Below are 17,350 nucleotides of genomic sequence, written 5' to 3'. Positions count from 1 at the left end.
TTTCACAAAAATGTCACAATACAAAATGAATCCATCACCTTCACTCATTGAATTTACAAGAAAACAGATCTCAGTATTACAATCAATCAATCTGTGCGATGTTATGTAGTCTACAATCTTAACTTTTTTTCTTAAAAACACTGTCTTATTACCTTTATTAATTTATCATATGATAACGGTATGTGTGGATTAGGACACAGTATAATGAATCACAACAGAAACAAAGAACGTTTTAATTCTCTTTTTGGGAAAAAAAACGTAAATATTTTTTTAGATACAACACAAAAAAAGTTGACATCGTGAACAGTATCAGGGTGAATTTTGAGTGGGAAGCTGTCAACCGAGACCACGATGCAGATGTCTGTCATGAAAATTGCAGAATACATTTTTTCGAAGCATCAGCATGTTTCAGAGTCATCTGTTTGATCCTGATGTTCATTCTCTGTGTTGCTCTTCCTTTCCGTCTCTCCATCGCTCTCCTGCTCCTAATGGAAAACACACAATTGACATTCGGAAGGTCTCTGCATAATGCAACGTTCATGTACATCGTTATAAACGGCATTTATGAACGGCAGAAGACATGTTTTGGGAACTACAAAAATACCATCCACGTACTAGGAGACCGCATAATAACTGTGTTATCTTATCAGGCACAGTAGCCTCTTTTACAATCAACAGCCTGCTTTGGCAAGACTTTCACAACCGTGGCTGGCTCTATTATATCGTGCGTCTTCTCTCCTGCCAAAGTTTTAAGCTACATGCTGCTTACTCTGCACCTCCGTGTTTGCATAATGCCCTTGCTTTTTAAAGTGGCCCATTCAACCAACTGTCCACCTGTGCCTTGAATTCTTAATAACATCAGATTGTTCTTGTGAAACGCACCATAATGTTCCCTAATTACCACATTGAAAACATTACCTAATGCCTTCAGTTGTACACAAGTCCAGTCAAGATAGCACAGACAGAGCATAACTAAGCACAATTGGATTGGTTTAATTTGTGCCAGTATTGCATGTAAATTATAAATGCATGGTTGCAAATTACTATCGAGTATTCCACCACACATCTTAACATTTCAAATTGCAATTGGATAAAACCATAAGCCGCCCCCCTCTAAAAAAGTAAACAACGGTTTACTATACTATTAATATTATAGGGAGGAATGTAAAAACTACCATAATCAAAAACAACATCTCAAACACAAGTGTCATTTCTAACTAAGACACCCAAACATCAAATACAAATGCACTTAAACTAAAGAATTGTCTCGTCTATGATTCATCTATCCATCTCGCTAAATTGAAAGTAGTAAATACCTCTTCCTCTGACTGGCCTTGTGGAGCCAGTTCTTCATCCTCTTCCTCCTCACTTTCTTGTGACCTCTGAGAAAGAATCTCTTCACCCTGCCGCATGAAGGTGCAGCGTCACATTATCAGATGCACATTATTACATCAGTCCGCCGAATTAAATACAAGTCAGATGATGTTAAACCTTCAGGTTGCGATTCTTCAGATTGCCCATCCAAAAGGCGCCCTGACAGTTGTTGAGTGTGAGCATGGCCTTCACTCTGTAGACAAACACCTCAAGATTCTTCTTGAGGGCTGGGACACGGTTGGTCAAACTTGTGTCCTGTTGAATCTGAGTATCGTAGAATATGCAAAGGTCATTATTTCTTTCAATACTAGACTGTTTAGCCCAAAGTGTCGATTGGGGAGGATAAATGAAGCAAGCGAACCGAGAAATTAAGTTTGCATATTCTCATTTAACTAGTAAAGCTGTTCCTCCAATTGAGGAATTCAAAGTTTTACTTTAACTTAGTGAGATTGCCTTAACAACTAAAAGTGGGCCAATGGCTCAAGAAGGATTACAGTTGTATAATCATCTTTCAGGAAGAAATGTGGTTTGGGGAGAAAAAAAAACATCTTAAAGAATTGTGTCATGATTATCATTTAGTTTCAGAGACTTTGATTATGAAAGTAAGAGTGTCATGACACATCAGAATAAGAGGAGAGATTGATGAAGTGAGTCTGTGAGCGCAGCATTACGATGTGGTCACCAATTAAGCTGTTTTCTTCCCTGATGGCACAGTCATATGCTAAGGGGACAATGTCACGATTCATTGAGCTCAAACAGCAAAAGAGTGGTTCAGAGAGCATGAGGCATCCTCTTCACACATGCACCGACCGCTGGAGTGCACACATTAACCCCACTGAGGTGTCAGAGCAGATAATAGCAACGAACCCCTGGACTACCGAACACATGGACGTAAATAAATAACGTGAATGGCTACAGTGAACGGTAAATGCAGGCTCAAGTTCAATATTGAAACGTACGATATGACCAAATTTTTTTGGAACGAGGCAGTGTAATAATATACTGTAAGGCAGCAACCTTGGAGTGTCCACAAATGTGATGGAGCTGTCTGGTGCTGAGCTGGAAGGTCTTCAACAGGTTCTGCACATCCTCCTAAGAAAAAAAAAAAGAAGAAAAAAAAGACAATACTTGACTAAGTCACAGCACTGCGAATACTTCAGTTAGCACTTTCCCCCTTCTTTTTTTAATCTTCTACTTTAGCTTCATTGCCGGTTACTGAGACGTCTCACACACACACACCTTGTGCCTTTTGAAACTATAGTCAAGGAGTGGCATCCCCAACTTCAGGAACGACTCCAAGAAAAGACGTCCGTACTAGTCATGAAAAAAAACAAGAAAAAAAAACAAAACAAGGTTTATTCATTCAAATTCTCTTTTAGAGCATTCAAATACAAGTTTCGATTTACGATCAAACTCACCTTGAGGCACACATTAAGGACAGGCCTTGAGTCAAACACCTGCGAGAAAGTTTTAGAGGCCAACTAAGGTGAATGGATGAACTGACAAAAGGACGTCTAATTAAAGTAATCTTGTAACTGGACTTCAGCCGACAGAAGACAAACAGATGACACACCTTTACTAGGCTGACCAGGATATGAAAGTCCCGGACTGCCAGGTTCCATGTCAACAGCTTCTCACTCTGGGCCTGAAGAGGGAATGGATATGTATGGATAATGATGCTTCATTCACATGAATTAATTTTGGACCTTTGCAGTTGAATAAGATTCAATACAAGAGCTGTATCAACATTCGTGCCTTTACAAATGCTGTACAACAATACTCATTTGATGGAAACTGTTAGAGCAGTATTATTTAACTCATTCACTACCAACTGAGTAAAAAAAAAAAAAAGACGTATTTAGCCGTCAATGGTATTGAATGAGTTAACCAGCAGGGTCATTGCAATCAGTGATGGACTATTTTTGTAAAAGCAGAACGTTAGCCACAGCTCAATGCAGTCTATTTAATGCAGCTGGATAATGTTGTTTCGTGTGACATCTGGTGGCAGACCTCGCTGCTGTCACTGATTTTGCTTGATGGAATCTTCCGGACCCATTTTTCCAGCTCCGCCATCAGAACTTTATAGAAGACCAGGAATGTCTGCCTTTAAGAAGAGAGTTGAAAATGCAACCTCACATTGATCGCAGAGGAGTGATTATGATGACGATTTATTTACTTGCTGAGCGTCGGCCAGGAAGCAGAGTTCTCGTCTTTCGATGCGTCGATAATCTGAGGGAAGCCTTCGTTAGCTATTTCCTCCACCGCTTTCAGAACGTCATCCACATGCTCCAGGTAGATGCTGTGAACAGAAGAAACAACGTAAATTCCACATTTTTATGTATGAATTCAGAAGCTAAGATAACTAAAACCATAGCTTGTGTATATTAAATGATGTCCAGAACATTTTTTCTGCAGTTGCTTCCTTTCAATAATAATAAAAAAGTTGCCAAATCACTCGCGGGCACACTCAAAACCAACACTCGAAAGCCTCGCGCTGACCTATTAAGTTGGACTTAAGGACGATTATTGACGCGAGACCATTTTCAAATCTTGCTTGTGCATTCAAAACTTCAAGACCCAGTTCTAGGTCTTAATAATTTACTCCATCATGTCATTTCCAGTAGCGCATGAATGCAGTTCACTCTAATGTGACGTGCTTTGATAATGTCAAGTTGACATACCTCAGAAGAGTATGAAGTGCTTCATTGAATTTGGTCCCTCGTTGCTTTTCACCACTGACCGTCACCCACGCCTGGCACAGGAAGCTCCGTGCAAGAGAAGCTTAATTGGACAAAAAGACGCAACCAAGCATCATGGTAGTCCGCTTGATAGTAAAGGAGGAGATGTAATTACTTGAAAGATGTTCGACTAACCGGTCTGCTCCCTATAAGCTATAGCGTTGCCTCCTTTCTCGGAAACGGTGGATAACAGCTGAGTGAGGCATAGAGCGGAACTGAGAGTCGGGATGGAACTGCGGATGTTCAGCAGGTATTCAAAGCTGTGTCTGAAACCAAAAAATGCAAACATTTTGCGTTTTAATATTTATATAATGGGGTCCATAAAGCAAGGCCATCATTTCTGCTGCCTTACTTTTGTTAGAATCTAAATTCCTGTGCCTAGACAGCACTGCTTGCCACATTACAGTTGTATTTTTAATCTTGTGTTACAATGTAACTGTAGAATGGCAGAAAATCACAAGAAACTATTATTTTGCTGAATCATGACACACTTAAAATGTGTCTGTTATTATATGAAGTGTTCTTCACTGGTCAATGACGCATTGTTGTAAGTGGGACTTGAGAGCTAATTTGTTCTTCAGAATGATGCACCCTGATAATTACAAATGGATGTTGGTAACAGAACATTTATTTTCAAGCCTTCTTCCTCACTTTACAAGCAGCTCCAGGTTCAGCTCAGCGATTCCATCTTTCAGTCGACCAGCCAAAACTCCCAAAGCTTTCTTCAGCAAGCTCCGATGGCCTGGCTGGCTGAATCCAGACCTGTCATTTCAATGACCACCCAAACACACGTAGAACTGACTAATCTAAGAAGCCTCTGGGTACAAATAAGATTGTTGCCTGATGTGAACAAGTGTTCCCCTGCGCACCAGCTAAAGATGGTGTTGAACACTTGCAGGAGAAGCTGGCAGCAAGAAGATATTAACTGGTGCTCCTGAGCGTCTGTGCTGGGCCCGTCCACGATACCGTCGTTGTCAGAGAGCAATGTCTAAAGACACAACGGGGCAGACAAGAGTTGAAATAAAGACGGTCCCTTTCTAACCCCAGCCTCTTCTCATCTACCTGAAAATGGTTGTGACAGTTCTCCAAGTGGGAGCAGAGGGCAGGCAGCATCTGGACACAGAAGGAAGCGACGTCCGTGGGGCTCTTTTGTTGGAGGTGGGAGAAGCCCATGCTCTTGTCGGCCCTCGCCTGTCGCCAAATACATGACGATCAATAAAGAATGGCTCTGTTTGAAAGTGGAATCTATATGCAGATATAACTAGCCAAGCTCTACACTGCATTGTATTTTTTTTTTTTTCAAACAACTGCTACCTACACAACTCTAATAATAATCAATAAAAACTTTCGTTACAATAACATGTTCTATGTGCACCAGTAGTCTAATCGCACCACTCTGATTAATATCGCATTTGTGGGAAAAAAATTCAAGCAGATTAATTTCAGCCATCTCAGAAGGCTGACATTTTATGCAGCACCACTGTCAGCCAAAACTGACATCAAATTGCGGACGTCATGTGCCCAAACCCAGAAATAAAGTGAGCTGTGACTAGCATATATTTATTATATATATATATTATTGCAAAAAAAAAACAACAAAAAAAAAACACTTGAGTTCCCCTTTAAAATAATTACAATTACGGCTGTAATTTATTGTTACCCACATGCTTGCACGAGTACTGCGGCTTCCTCCCACATTCCCAAAACATTCTTGTAAGGTTCACCGAATACTCTAAATTGTCCATAGGTAAGTAATAATGTGATTTGGATTTGGTTGTAGTTGACCTGCAAATGGCTGGTGACCAGTCCAGAATGTTCCACACTTCTCGTGGGAGTTAAGTCATTTAGAATTGAGAGGGATTCTCTCAACATACTATACATGCAATAAAAAACACATTTCTCTCTAGTGTGTAAGTATGAGTAAAAAAATGTATTAATGTAGATTTCTATATTCCATTGTAATGTTGTTGTAATGCCGTGCACCTTGAGGAAAGGCACTCTCATGGCCGGGGCGGCTGTCAGTCGAAACTCCAGTTTGCGAAGCATATCTTCCAGCAGGAAAAGCAGCTCTGCCGGACCCAACAGAACCTCCTGCCGCTAAGGGAGATTCAAAACACACTGTGAGTGGGGTCTCCACTGGAAAGGACTCCTGATCTCACCTTGGTGCCGAGATCGGAGTCCAGCGTTGAGCGGGCTCGCAAGCCACAATGCAGAACACTGAAAATGTCCAAGTCGAGCTCCCTGAAAAATGGCCGGTAGGATGCCAGGTTGACTCCTTGTCGGGACTCCTTGTCTTTTTCCTTCTCTTTCTCCTTGTCCGCCTCCTTTTAGAACAAGTACAGGCTCATTACTTACAACGAACGGACCTCAAGTCAAGTGGGGAAGAAAAAGACAAAATTGATTCTGAGTTTTCTTTAGTAGTGTGGTCACTAGAAAAGTTACTTTGTCTACTCTGACCATCTTAAAAAAAGTAGAAATGCAGTCACTTCAAATTTGGGAGATTTTTGGGGATGTTTCTAACTTCTGGAGCAGGACTCCAAAACACCGAACGGCAATACTTCAGCACAATTTGAATTATTTGATCACCTGTTGCGTTTCATCTTCTTCCCCCTTGTCCTCCACCGGAGAGCTGCCTTCAGAGGAATTCTTCCCAGGCGCCTTCCTCTTCTTTCCGGAGCCATCTTGAAAGCAAGTTTGAAAAGACATCCTCTCAGTGCCTGTTCACTTCTTCAGATCTTTTTTTTTTTTTTAACTAAATAATGGACACTCACTATAAAATGTCACCAGTTTTGTGAGTTTACCTTTCTTTGGCTTATTCATAGGAGCAGTGGAGCTGGGTACAATCGTGTCTGTGCTCTCTCCATCAAAGTTTGCAACAGGTGGAACATAGCCAGGAGTACCTAAAACAAAGGGTGTCATTTTAAAACTCACTGAGGACTGCAATGAGAGCCGATACTGTGCACGTGATGCCCACTGGCTAAAGCTCTCTCCAACAGAGCGTGAAAGTAGGTGATGTTCTGCAGACGGGTCATCACTTTCATCTTCATTTCTTGGTCCTTGATCTTACAGAAGGCGTTTACCACCTGCCAACACACACCAGCCATTATGGCGACAGCTGTACAAGTGGACACATTCGGCAGCCATGCCAGGATATTTTCTGGTTTAAGGAAGTTAAAATTAAAGTCCCCACTCAGAAATGTTTCACGTTATTAACAAGCATGCTATATTTGAATAGTGAAACATAACTACATGTTTGAGCCATAAAAATGCATCTGCAATACTGTTTTTCTTCTACCGTGCCGTGGCTACGTTGCGCTCAATAAAGCAACCACAAAGTCACACTTCACACAGGCTGTGTGTGTGAACTATTTCTTTTTTCATCCTCCACTTGTGTCTTGTCTTGTTTTCAGCTGACAAAAACGTGCTCTAACACAGACGTGCCAGCAGACTAGCCGATGGGAAATGCGTTTTTGGGGGATACGCATAGCTAGCCAGCTAACTCAACATTGCAATTGGGCTGGAAAAATGCTGTTACGAACGAAGGCAATGCAACTACAAAGCACATCACGCGGTCCAATTTTTGCCAAGCCTCGAAATAACTTATATGGTGCAAAATAGTTGTAGATTTTTATAAAGATACATGTATGATGTATTTAGAAACAAATCTTTGACTTCACTATACAGGGCCTTTAAGACTTTTTTTAAAAGCCATTTTTATTAAATGTTTTCACTCAATAAAACCACAGGAGTGGGTGATATGGGCTCATTCTAATGCAAACATTTTGTTCAGGAATTCTGTTATAATATTTGTTATGCACTAGGATGCCCTGTTTGCCTCACAGCCCTGGTTTGGGATTCAAATCACAGTGCTGGCCTTTCTGTACAGAGTTTGCATGTTCCCACAAAGCTTTTTTTTCAGGTACTCCAGCTTACAAAAACATGAAGACTATGAATCGTCCAAAGGTGTGTATGGTTGTTTGTCTTTATACGCCCCGCAATTGGCTGGTGACCGGCCCAGGGTAAACCCCACTTCCTGTCCAAAGTCAGCTGAGATAGAGAGAGACTCCAGCTCATCCGTGACACAAATTCAAATTATAAATAATGATCCCTGGACAACTTGGCATGTACAATTACCTCTCTGAACCAGTTGATGGTGTGAAATAGCAGCGTGCAGATGAACTCCTTCTCCGCTTTGGACAGGCTGTCGATTTTCTCTACAACATCCATGTCTGTTAAGATGAGAGCGCAGCCTGGAATCCCACAAATGCACACATGAATGCAAGATTTTTAACAGGAACACTGTTAAAAACTGGCTTGTGAATGACGTGTAATTATTTTCTCACCTAGTAAGGCATCTATCTCCTCTAAGTCCCCTTGGTTCTGTTTCTCCTCACAAAACCGCAGCAGGCGAAACGATGGGGACAAACAGAGAGCGCTCCTGCTGACAAAAGAACTGTTAAATTCACCTGCTGTCAGTTAAATCTGGAATCCACACAAATGACGCTCAAGTAACTAACTTGCTATCCTTCTTGTCTCGACCTTTCTGCTCCGCCCTGTTCTGCATGTCTTCGGCCAGCAGGGGCATCAAGTTGATGGCAATGCCTCCTTGACTCTCATCTTCGTCTAGGTTGTACATGACGCGGGCTGGGAAGGGGAAAGGCCTGCGGCCAAGACCACAAAGCATTAATGAAGAAGGCGTAATTATTCAAAAGCGCAGATGAAGATGAATTGCAGCTCTTGAACACTGACCCCGATATTTCTGGACCCAGATCCACCACAAAGTCAGCCTGGAAGTCATCTAAGACTCTGTTGATGATCTTTTCCTGCGCATGAAGAAAAAGAATAGCACACAACAGACCATATTGAATAATCAAATGTAATTGAGACACCGCTTCTTTTAAGCACAAAGTACCACCAATCAATGCACTTGTGCACACATGTTAAACTCATTAATTCTTTCTAAAAAAATTTCAGATGAAACATGATATAATTAACAAAAAAATAAAGATGTCATGCCTCAGCACTAACAAAGCATCCAACCGATTGCTCTGATGTCATCACAAGGCAGTATTTGCATGTTATATTGTGATGACTACAATATGCCGTGCGCTGCTGAACCTGCAGCACACAACACACAATTCCTTGTTGGTAAAAATGAGTAATTCTATTTACCTGTACTTGTGGGTCCAGAGTGGACGTTTGAATCAGATTGGCCAGCTCGTCGCAGTACAAAGCTGCAGCCTCAGGTGAAGTCTCACTACTGGACTGCACCAACTCCAACAGGGCTGACAACTGCAACAATATAAATAGAAAGCCAGACAGTTTGTTCAAAAAATTTTAACAAACCCCAATTAAAACTAATTGAATGAATTTAAGTATAAATTGTCTTTATGCGCACCTGTCTGAATGTCTCTGGCGGTAACGAGTTGTTCTGAGTATCTTTGGCTTTCGGTCTGGTTGTGCAAAGATAGTATAGTGAGGAAGTGAAATGGAAAGACGCAATGAGTCAGGAAAAGCTCTTACACGAGTGCCCCCATGCTGCCTATGATCATGACGCCGCCAATGATCCCGATGCGCTTGTACTTGGGTGCGGTGCTGGAGAGTTGTTTGCGGATGACAATGTGCATGTCGTCCTGGAGGGAGCAATGTCAGACGCAGATCAAGACAACAGAGTCATTACAAATAGGGCTGAACGATTTGGGAAAATTATTTGATTGTGATTTTTTTTCCCCTTCAATATTGAGATTATTTTTTTCTATTTTGGTTTAACCCGTCTATTTTCAGCTGCTAGTTAATGTAGCGGAGTCTTGTAAACTGCCTCTTTTTCAAGATCTTCTGATACATTTTGCGCATGAGATTTTCATGCCAATGTTTAACCGGTTCATTCAATTAGAAATACACGATAGTTTATTTTTTTCTTTTTAAAAATATAATGAAACCTGTACATTTTTGTTCGTGCTGTGTTTTTTTGTGGTCGACGATGGTGTTATTCATTGGCAAAACACATTCCTTCAATAAAAAGTATTCTTGAAGTAGATAAACATGGGATACAAATTTGTGCGCTCGCAAGCACGTGCGTGTTAGCGCATACGCATATATATGCGAGCTCATACTTGTCCCCACATGTAAGCACACATATGTGCGTTTTTGCTCGCATGCGAACATACTGTAAATCGGGTATGTTGCTACTCTAATACAGGATTTGGCCTTAACTGACCAGTGGCTTCGCCATTCAATCTACTAGAGGGGAGAAGTGTTTGTGTGCAGAAGAAAGAAAGCGAGAGAAAGGTGCGACCATTTTCTCTTTTTTTTCATCCCTCCCCTCGTTTCCCCTGAATGGCAACCTTTGTGATTTAAAATTTGCATTCTATAGTAGTACATTGCAATGTCGGATCGATGTCAATTAATCGTTCAGCCCTAATTACTAATGTCCCAAATACGGTAGATGATGAATGAATTGAAGGAACACACCTGAATGTGGGAGCCTTGTTGTGATCCAAATGCCAGCCTGCTCAACAGATGGAAAAGTCTGCGAATTTGTTGAGGTGTCAAATTGTCCAGGTAGTCCAGAATTCCCTGCCAAAAATATTGTGGATTAGTAGACTGACTAATCTGTCTACACGTCCACAGGATGACAGGGATGAATCTCATTACATTTGGTGTAAAGAAGAAGAGGTCCGCTTTTATTTACCACAAGGGTATTTTCTCACATTTTAGCACCTATTATTAGGAAAGAATAAACCACAGAAATGTTTATAGATAAAAATCTGACGTAAAAATCAACTGCCATAACTATTATATGAGACTTGTCATGGTAATAATTTGCGTTTGATATTTAATGTCGTCATTGTGGTTTGCAGTTGTGTAGAACTTAAGTGCAACACACTGATAGCTCTTTCTAATGTTGAGGTTGTTTGATATAATTTCTTATTACCAAAATAGTAACCAAAATATTGCTCTCATACACACACACACTCACTGCCACCACCTAAACACACATACTTGTTCAACCAATCAATAATACGTTTTACTTGCATTTGACGAGGCACATAATAATTCCCAAAATATTTCTCTATTCGCAGCAGCAGCTAAAACGACCTTCGACTAACCTTGACAAATACAGCATACGGCCCCATTTCTGTCGGTTTTTCAGTCACCAAACCACAGAGTAGCTCCAGGGCCATGTCCACCTCGCCGCAGACGCCACTACAGACGTGGGTAACCAATGAGCCCACAACCTCCTTCAACAGACGACGAGAGGCATATTATAGGTTTTCAAAATGATGACACATTTGTGTACTTCAACAAGAATGGTGTGCTAACCTGCTGGCAGTAAGTATCAAAAGCAGTGAAGGAATGCCGATACATGTGACCGGCAAACGGGACCACGCAGGGGTCTGGCGAACGCAGCAAACTCTGAGCCAGTGCTAAGATGGAGGCAAAATATCCCCGCAGGACCTAAACCCAGGATGGAACGCATGTCAAATAATAACAAATCAGTCCAGTCAGGCATCAGTGAATGCACTTGCCTGCTTGTTATCCTTAAAGGTCTTCTGCAGTAGCGCCTCGGGGATCAGGCCAGTTCGCACTTTCATCTTCAGCACCCTCTCGGCGCCTCGGCGACTCTGGTTGGCGTTAGTGGAGTGCAGGATGAACAGCACCAGCAGATCTATCACCTGAACAAGCGGTCAAAGGATTTTAGAATAAAGCACGCACAAAATTCTAGAACGCATTTCTGGTGGAATATCAAAAATTGATAAGCTTCAATATATACTGTTTTTAACGTATCCCATTCATTGTTCTTACTTCCATAAAGTAAGAAGTGGACTTAAAATTCATACATATTCACCTTGTGGTCCTCCACCTCTTCCACAGACTCAATTGCCTGTGGAAATACAGTATACAAGCAGTGGTATTGAAATTGTGTTTTTTGCATCAACCCAAAAGAAGGAACATAACAGATATGCACCTTCAGCCAGGCTTCAGATATGATCTTCTGAAAGCGCACTGCCGACTTAATGGCATCCACGATCAGAGTAATGACGTCCTGGCTGCCAGTGGTTACTGTAGTCGAGTTGGACCTGATCCACAAAAGACTTAGATTATAATGAGGGTTTAGCAGCATCACGCATTCATGTATTATGTGCTGAGTCTTACGCTGCTGCTCCTTTGCTTTTAAGGCGGCTCTGGGACGCTTGAAGCACAGGGGGGAGAACACACTGCTCCAGTTCCAGTTTCTTGCGGAGCCCACGCACCACCTGCCAACAAAAAATGTGCAATGTATTAATGTCAAATGAGGATACACACGAACCGCGCATTCTAATCAGATCTAATGCAGCAGCTATAAAAAATGCCTTTAAATGCTCAGTTTTTATTCATGGTCAGAAAGATATTACTTTAATATTTTTTTATTATGGTTGTAGTGTGGAATGGTGTACAAAACTGAGAATTATTCTCCCCCCCCAAAAAATGAGGTTTTGTTACCATGTTGTTATTAGATTATACTTTTGGTTGGCCATGGGGTCCATATAGGATAAGTTAACTTTTGTTTTTTCACCCTAATAATAATGATAATAATAAATTAATAATTATAATAAATGAATAATAAATAATAACAATAATAATAATAATAATACATAAATAAATAAAAACATGCCGGTTGATTCCAGTGCCCTGACCTCATATGCATCAGACGCCGAGATGGAATGCAGAATAAATTTGACCACCACAGGCAGATCTTCCAGTTGCACGGCAGCCAAGGTGGTCATAACAGCAGCACGAACCTGAGACAATATTAACATGGACATCTTGTTATTTGAGCAGTTACAAGGAGCATGTTGGAGCCACAGTTAGGTTTGGAAGAATTTGAACAGTAACAAAAGGACAATTACAATAACAAAATGTTCATTTTTGCCAGGACGTACTTAAAAGAAAAATGTAATTGAAATTAAGAAAATATTTACAGTAATTTGAAATGCCCCTAAAAATTAACGATTGTCAAAATAAAACGGTTGTTGGTGGGGGGCATGGCAAGTAGCCATGTGCCCCAAAATAAATAAAGAAAATTGTATACATGAACTGCCATTGGCCATTTGTATGAGGAATTTGCACCCCCTTGTGGCATCACCCTCTGAAGAAGAGATGGCTTTTTTGCATCTGTATCCCGTGAATGTTTAACTGTCCTGTTAGTATCATAATCATCAACAACACAGTTTTGGAACAGATTATTCAAGGACATCATAGAAGATATTCATCAAAGAAGGCCACAAGGCATCATGTAATTTAAAAAATCTAATTAAAAAAAATAATTAATTAATTAATGAGGGGAAGCCGATATTATTGCAACAGGGTTCTCTTAATTTTTGTGCGCGTAATACAATAATTTTTTTATTATGTTGTTTCCCAATTATTATTTACTGTTGCAGTATTTTTATTTTCTCATAATTGCAATATGAAAAAAACGATAGAAGAGTGCAATTCAAGTAAATGACAGCCCTCATCTCCAAGTCTGGTGACACCTATCAGTCTTGCTACTAGAGTGTGCCACCAATCTGGTTTGGGGGATGCGGATTTATCAATGTCTGTGGAGAAATCATTACGTGTGTGGTCAGGAGCGCTGAGTTGGTCACCTTCAATACAACACATAAGAGCAGTGAGCACACACATTTTGATTTCTTTTCCTTGTCATGATTTGGTCCTCTCACTTTTTTTTCGACCCCAATTTAGGCCTCATTCAAAACAGAATGATATTGATGTCATAGCAAATACTTGTATTTACAGGACTGGTATTTACAGTTTTACATACTATACAAAATGACCTTTACATTTGCAAGATATTGTAACCATTCCACAGCAAAAACAAAAAAGACTGCAATTACCTCAGTTAGTAATGAGGAGCTGAGGTTCAGGCTTGAGAGAGCATCCAAGATAGCCACAGTCAACTGAGTGTTCTCCTTTAGTACACAACTGCACGGAACGTATTCGATTTTCAGCAACATGTGACTCGTGATGATTCTAGCTGGTAATCTACGGCACGTACTTCAGCTCCCTGGCTATGTCATTATGCTGGGAGTCCTCCAGTATCTCTGGCAGGCTGGTGATGATGTCTCGCTGGATGTCCACAGGTGCCGCTACCACCAGCTCCATGAGCTTGCCAGCCAGCTCCTACAATAAACAGCCACATGACAAAACTCGGAGGCACACAATCAGTATTCAACATCTGCAAGTGCCTAATTAGAATGTCCACAGAGGAAACAATTGAGCGTGTCATTAAACAAATGACTACCTTGCTTTGCACCACCCTGTCAAGCCACTTGAGCTGGTTGATGATAACGCGTGGAATACTGAGCCCGGCATCGTCAGCACTACGAGACACAACAAGGTGCCTTCACACTTTTTGTACTTATAGCAAAAGAAATGAATAACATGCTAAATAACATACAGTCTTACCTGTTGAGCATATATTCTGGTAGTTTCTCAAGCAACAAGTTAATGATAAAAGTCTATATCAAGGAGGGGAGCAGACGTCAGTGGTGCATGTATGAAGCACATTTTTTGGGTGGGGAGGGGGGCAGTCATACCTGAAGCATCTCAATGCCAAGCAGCATACGCAGCAGGCTTTCCTGGAAGGAGCTGGCACAGCTGAAACTCAAGCACATGAGCGTGTCACAAACATATTGTTGCTACTACCGTACACGCTGTCGTGTTAAATTTGATTGAAAGTCACCTGGAGTCGCCATCGGGCAGCCTTGGAACACAAGGGAGGAGGCAATTCCTAAACTGGTCTGCGTCCTCAATATGAGACTCCAGCCCACTGATGAATTCCTGCACGATCTGCGCAATGACATGGTGAGTAGTCTTTAATGACGTGATCAATACTTTATTGTGTGAGTACATTTTGTTTGATATTCTAAGACAGATTTTCTCAAATGAGGTTTGGTTGACAAACCACACAATGTTATTATTTTACAATAGACAATTGCTTAACTTTAACTTAAATCTCAGCTTTTCATTTCAAACATGTATCGTATACTCACACCGGGGTACCTGGGACTCTTCTGTAGCTTGTGCTTCATTCTTTTTTGAAACACCACCTGGTCAACAGCTGGAGAAAGTGATAAAGGAACATAAAATTGAATGGTAAGCTACAATTAAGCAACCGGACGTGCTTTGAAATTTACCAATTTCGTTGGAGGCGCTGCCTTCAGTCAACGTGACGCCCGCCTGTCGTACAAACATACTGAAAACATTTTCAGCCGTCGCTTCCGGAGCAGACACTTTTGACTGGCGACTGCTAGTGCGACTCTTCTTTGCCTCTGTTGGCAAACAAATAAAAAAATAGGCGTGCTATGTTTTATAAAAGTAATGGCAGGGGAACATGAGCAGTAAAATTGCTTGTTATGCTGATTTTAACACAGGAACCTGATTTTGCTACAACAAATCATCTGATGACATGAATGAATGAAGGGATTGGATGCAGTCTCTTAATTTGGTTATCAAATCTGCCTCACGGTTCTAAGGGCCTGGATTCAAACATCTGCAACTCTGAATTTGGGCTGTTAAGGACAGGGCCTGAGTGAGTTTGGTCCTGGACAAGTTCTACTCCAACCTGAAGGTGGTGGGTGTGTCCTCCGTGACAGGCCTTGCTGCTTGTAAAAGTGCAAGATGCTGTTGACGACTATGACAGGGATTATCGACCAGAATACGAACAGCTGTGCAAACAACTGAAGGAAACTGAAAGCCAAATGCAGCGAGAGCAGCTGGAGCGACTCAGCAAGGATCTTGGCACCGTCCACATGACGACGGACAATATTGTAGAAAAAGCTAATGTGGGCAGGCCCAGTGACGTCATCATGACTTGCAGCATCTGTGACTCAGAATACGACAACATTGGATAGCGACACTGATGATGTGGAACAAAGTGGAGGAGAGGGGGATAAAAAGATTGCCTTTGGAAATTTCTAGCGAGAGATGAGGGAAGTGGTCGAGGTCCAAAATCAGAAGTGTGGCTTGCCGATGTACATGCTGAATTGGTTGCCAGCTAGTTGCATGGCACACAAAGACAATTACAATCACATTCAGGGACAATTTAGAGTGTCCAATCAACTTGCCATGCATGTTTTGGGAATGTGGGAGGAAACCAGAGTGCCTGCAGAAAAACCACGCAGGCATGGGGAGACCATACAAACACCACACAGGAAGGCCAGAGCCGGAGACAAAAACTGGACCTCTCCACCGTGAGGCGGACATGCTAACCAGTCAACCACAGTTCCACCCTTTCTTATCTTGAAGAAGAAAAAAATAGAGAGATTATTCTTTTTAATTTATTTTCTTGTGTATAGCACTATGGGCTCATGGCCAAGTCTGACTCATAGTTCTGAGGATGGAGATCTGAATCTATCTATCCATGCTAACAAAACATGTGTGGTTGTTAATAAAAAAAAAATTAACATCTTGTTAGTTTCATTAAAAACTCTAAAGTGAATACTTGTGCCTTTGTGTGCAATCGGTCAATTTGCTGGTCACTTGTAATAATTACTAAAGTAAATTAAAAATGGCGTATATCTTTATCTATGCCAGCGACGTATAGTGACAAGCAGAAAAGCTCTTGCATTATTTCAGCATTTCTTCTTTTTATGACTGATTTGTTTGGTGACATGTAAAGTGTTTGTTTTTGTTTTTTTGCGTGGGAACTAACTTACTTGTAGAGGAAGGGGCGTGTTTCTCGCCATTATCGACAGACGAGTCCCGTCTTTTTCGCAACATCTGATAAACAAGAGACACATTTTACAACATACAAAAGCAAGTTAACAACAGTGTTATTTCAAACAACTTTACGGCAGAAGTCCCAGCGCTAACATTAGCATGTCATGTCAACGGCAGCAACAAGTGTCATCGCTATCGTTCGAGGGTGTCACGGTTGTAACAACGTTCGCTTTTGATTTTATAAATGATGGAAAATATAACCTTAATCAGCACTGTTTGGCACGAAGCTGGACGACCCCCACAGACGACTTTTCAGCGTCACAGATACCACTAACAAAATATAATTCGCGCCAATGATTAATACGTCACCGTTCGGGCTAGGAGACCGTCTGCAATTATACGTTGGAGGGGTGCATATAAAAGCACCGAAATGTGTACTTTTCTAAAATTAAACTAAATATTAAATATTCATCGACATTGCATTCATTATTGCCCCGCAATGTTAAGGCAATATAGTATTTTCTCTGGTAAAA

At 41.1% G+C, this 17,350-nt stretch overlaps 1 protein-coding gene across 3 annotated transcripts; it reads right to left on the bottom strand.

The window, feature by feature from the left end:
- Positions 1 to 81: 81 nt before the first annotated feature.
- Positions 82 to 17,347, bottom strand: fancd2 (FA complementation group D2). Of its 3 annotated transcripts, none has more exons than XM_088308469.1 (44): positions 17,079 to 17,347; positions 16,814 to 16,877; positions 15,293 to 15,427; positions 15,149 to 15,216; positions 14,839 to 14,945; positions 14,693 to 14,753; positions 14,562 to 14,614; positions 14,398 to 14,476; positions 14,152 to 14,276; positions 13,991 to 14,078; positions 12,791 to 12,895; positions 12,270 to 12,370; positions 12,082 to 12,193; positions 11,962 to 11,997; positions 11,642 to 11,788; positions 11,436 to 11,570; positions 11,222 to 11,353; positions 10,584 to 10,688; positions 9,636 to 9,745; positions 9,511 to 9,565; positions 9,285 to 9,404; positions 8,862 to 8,935; positions 8,630 to 8,773; positions 8,456 to 8,553; positions 8,247 to 8,362; positions 7,087 to 7,195; positions 6,914 to 7,012; positions 6,699 to 6,793; positions 6,272 to 6,436; positions 6,096 to 6,209; positions 5,175 to 5,303; positions 4,982 to 5,100; positions 4,764 to 4,874; positions 4,248 to 4,378; positions 4,056 to 4,155; positions 3,551 to 3,673; positions 3,385 to 3,478; positions 2,948 to 3,019; positions 2,793 to 2,831; positions 2,614 to 2,688; positions 2,392 to 2,466; positions 1,492 to 1,638; positions 1,317 to 1,403; positions 82 to 485 (listed from the first exon to the last, which is right to left on the bottom strand). In XM_088308469.1, exons 2-44 carry the CDS (start codon positions 16,875 to 16,877, stop codon positions 399 to 401), a joined length of 4,341 nt encoding a protein of 1,446 aa, XP_088164595.1. In that variant the 5' UTR covers positions 17,079 to 17,347; the 3' UTR covers positions 82 to 398. The 3 variants fall into 3 exon arrangements, with proteins under 3 accessions (XP_088164595.1, XP_088164597.1, XP_088164596.1); XM_088308471.1 differs by having other exon boundaries at positions 6,096 to 6,203; XM_088308470.1 differs by having other exon boundaries at positions 8,456 to 8,550.
- Between the last annotated feature and the right edge of the window lie 3 nt (positions 17,348 to 17,350).

Source organism: Idiotropiscis lumnitzeri, chromosome 11 (genome assembly GCF_059441095.1).
Source record: "Idiotropiscis lumnitzeri isolate Australia: NSW breed Sydney's pygmy pipehorse chromosome 11, RoL_Ilum_1.0, whole genome shotgun sequence".
NCBI classification, from domain to species: Eukaryota; Metazoa; Chordata; class Actinopteri; order Syngnathiformes; family Syngnathidae; genus Idiotropiscis; species Idiotropiscis lumnitzeri.
The sequence above is the reverse complement of the archived record's forward strand: the minus strand, read 5'-3'. Positions and strand labels throughout refer to the sequence as shown.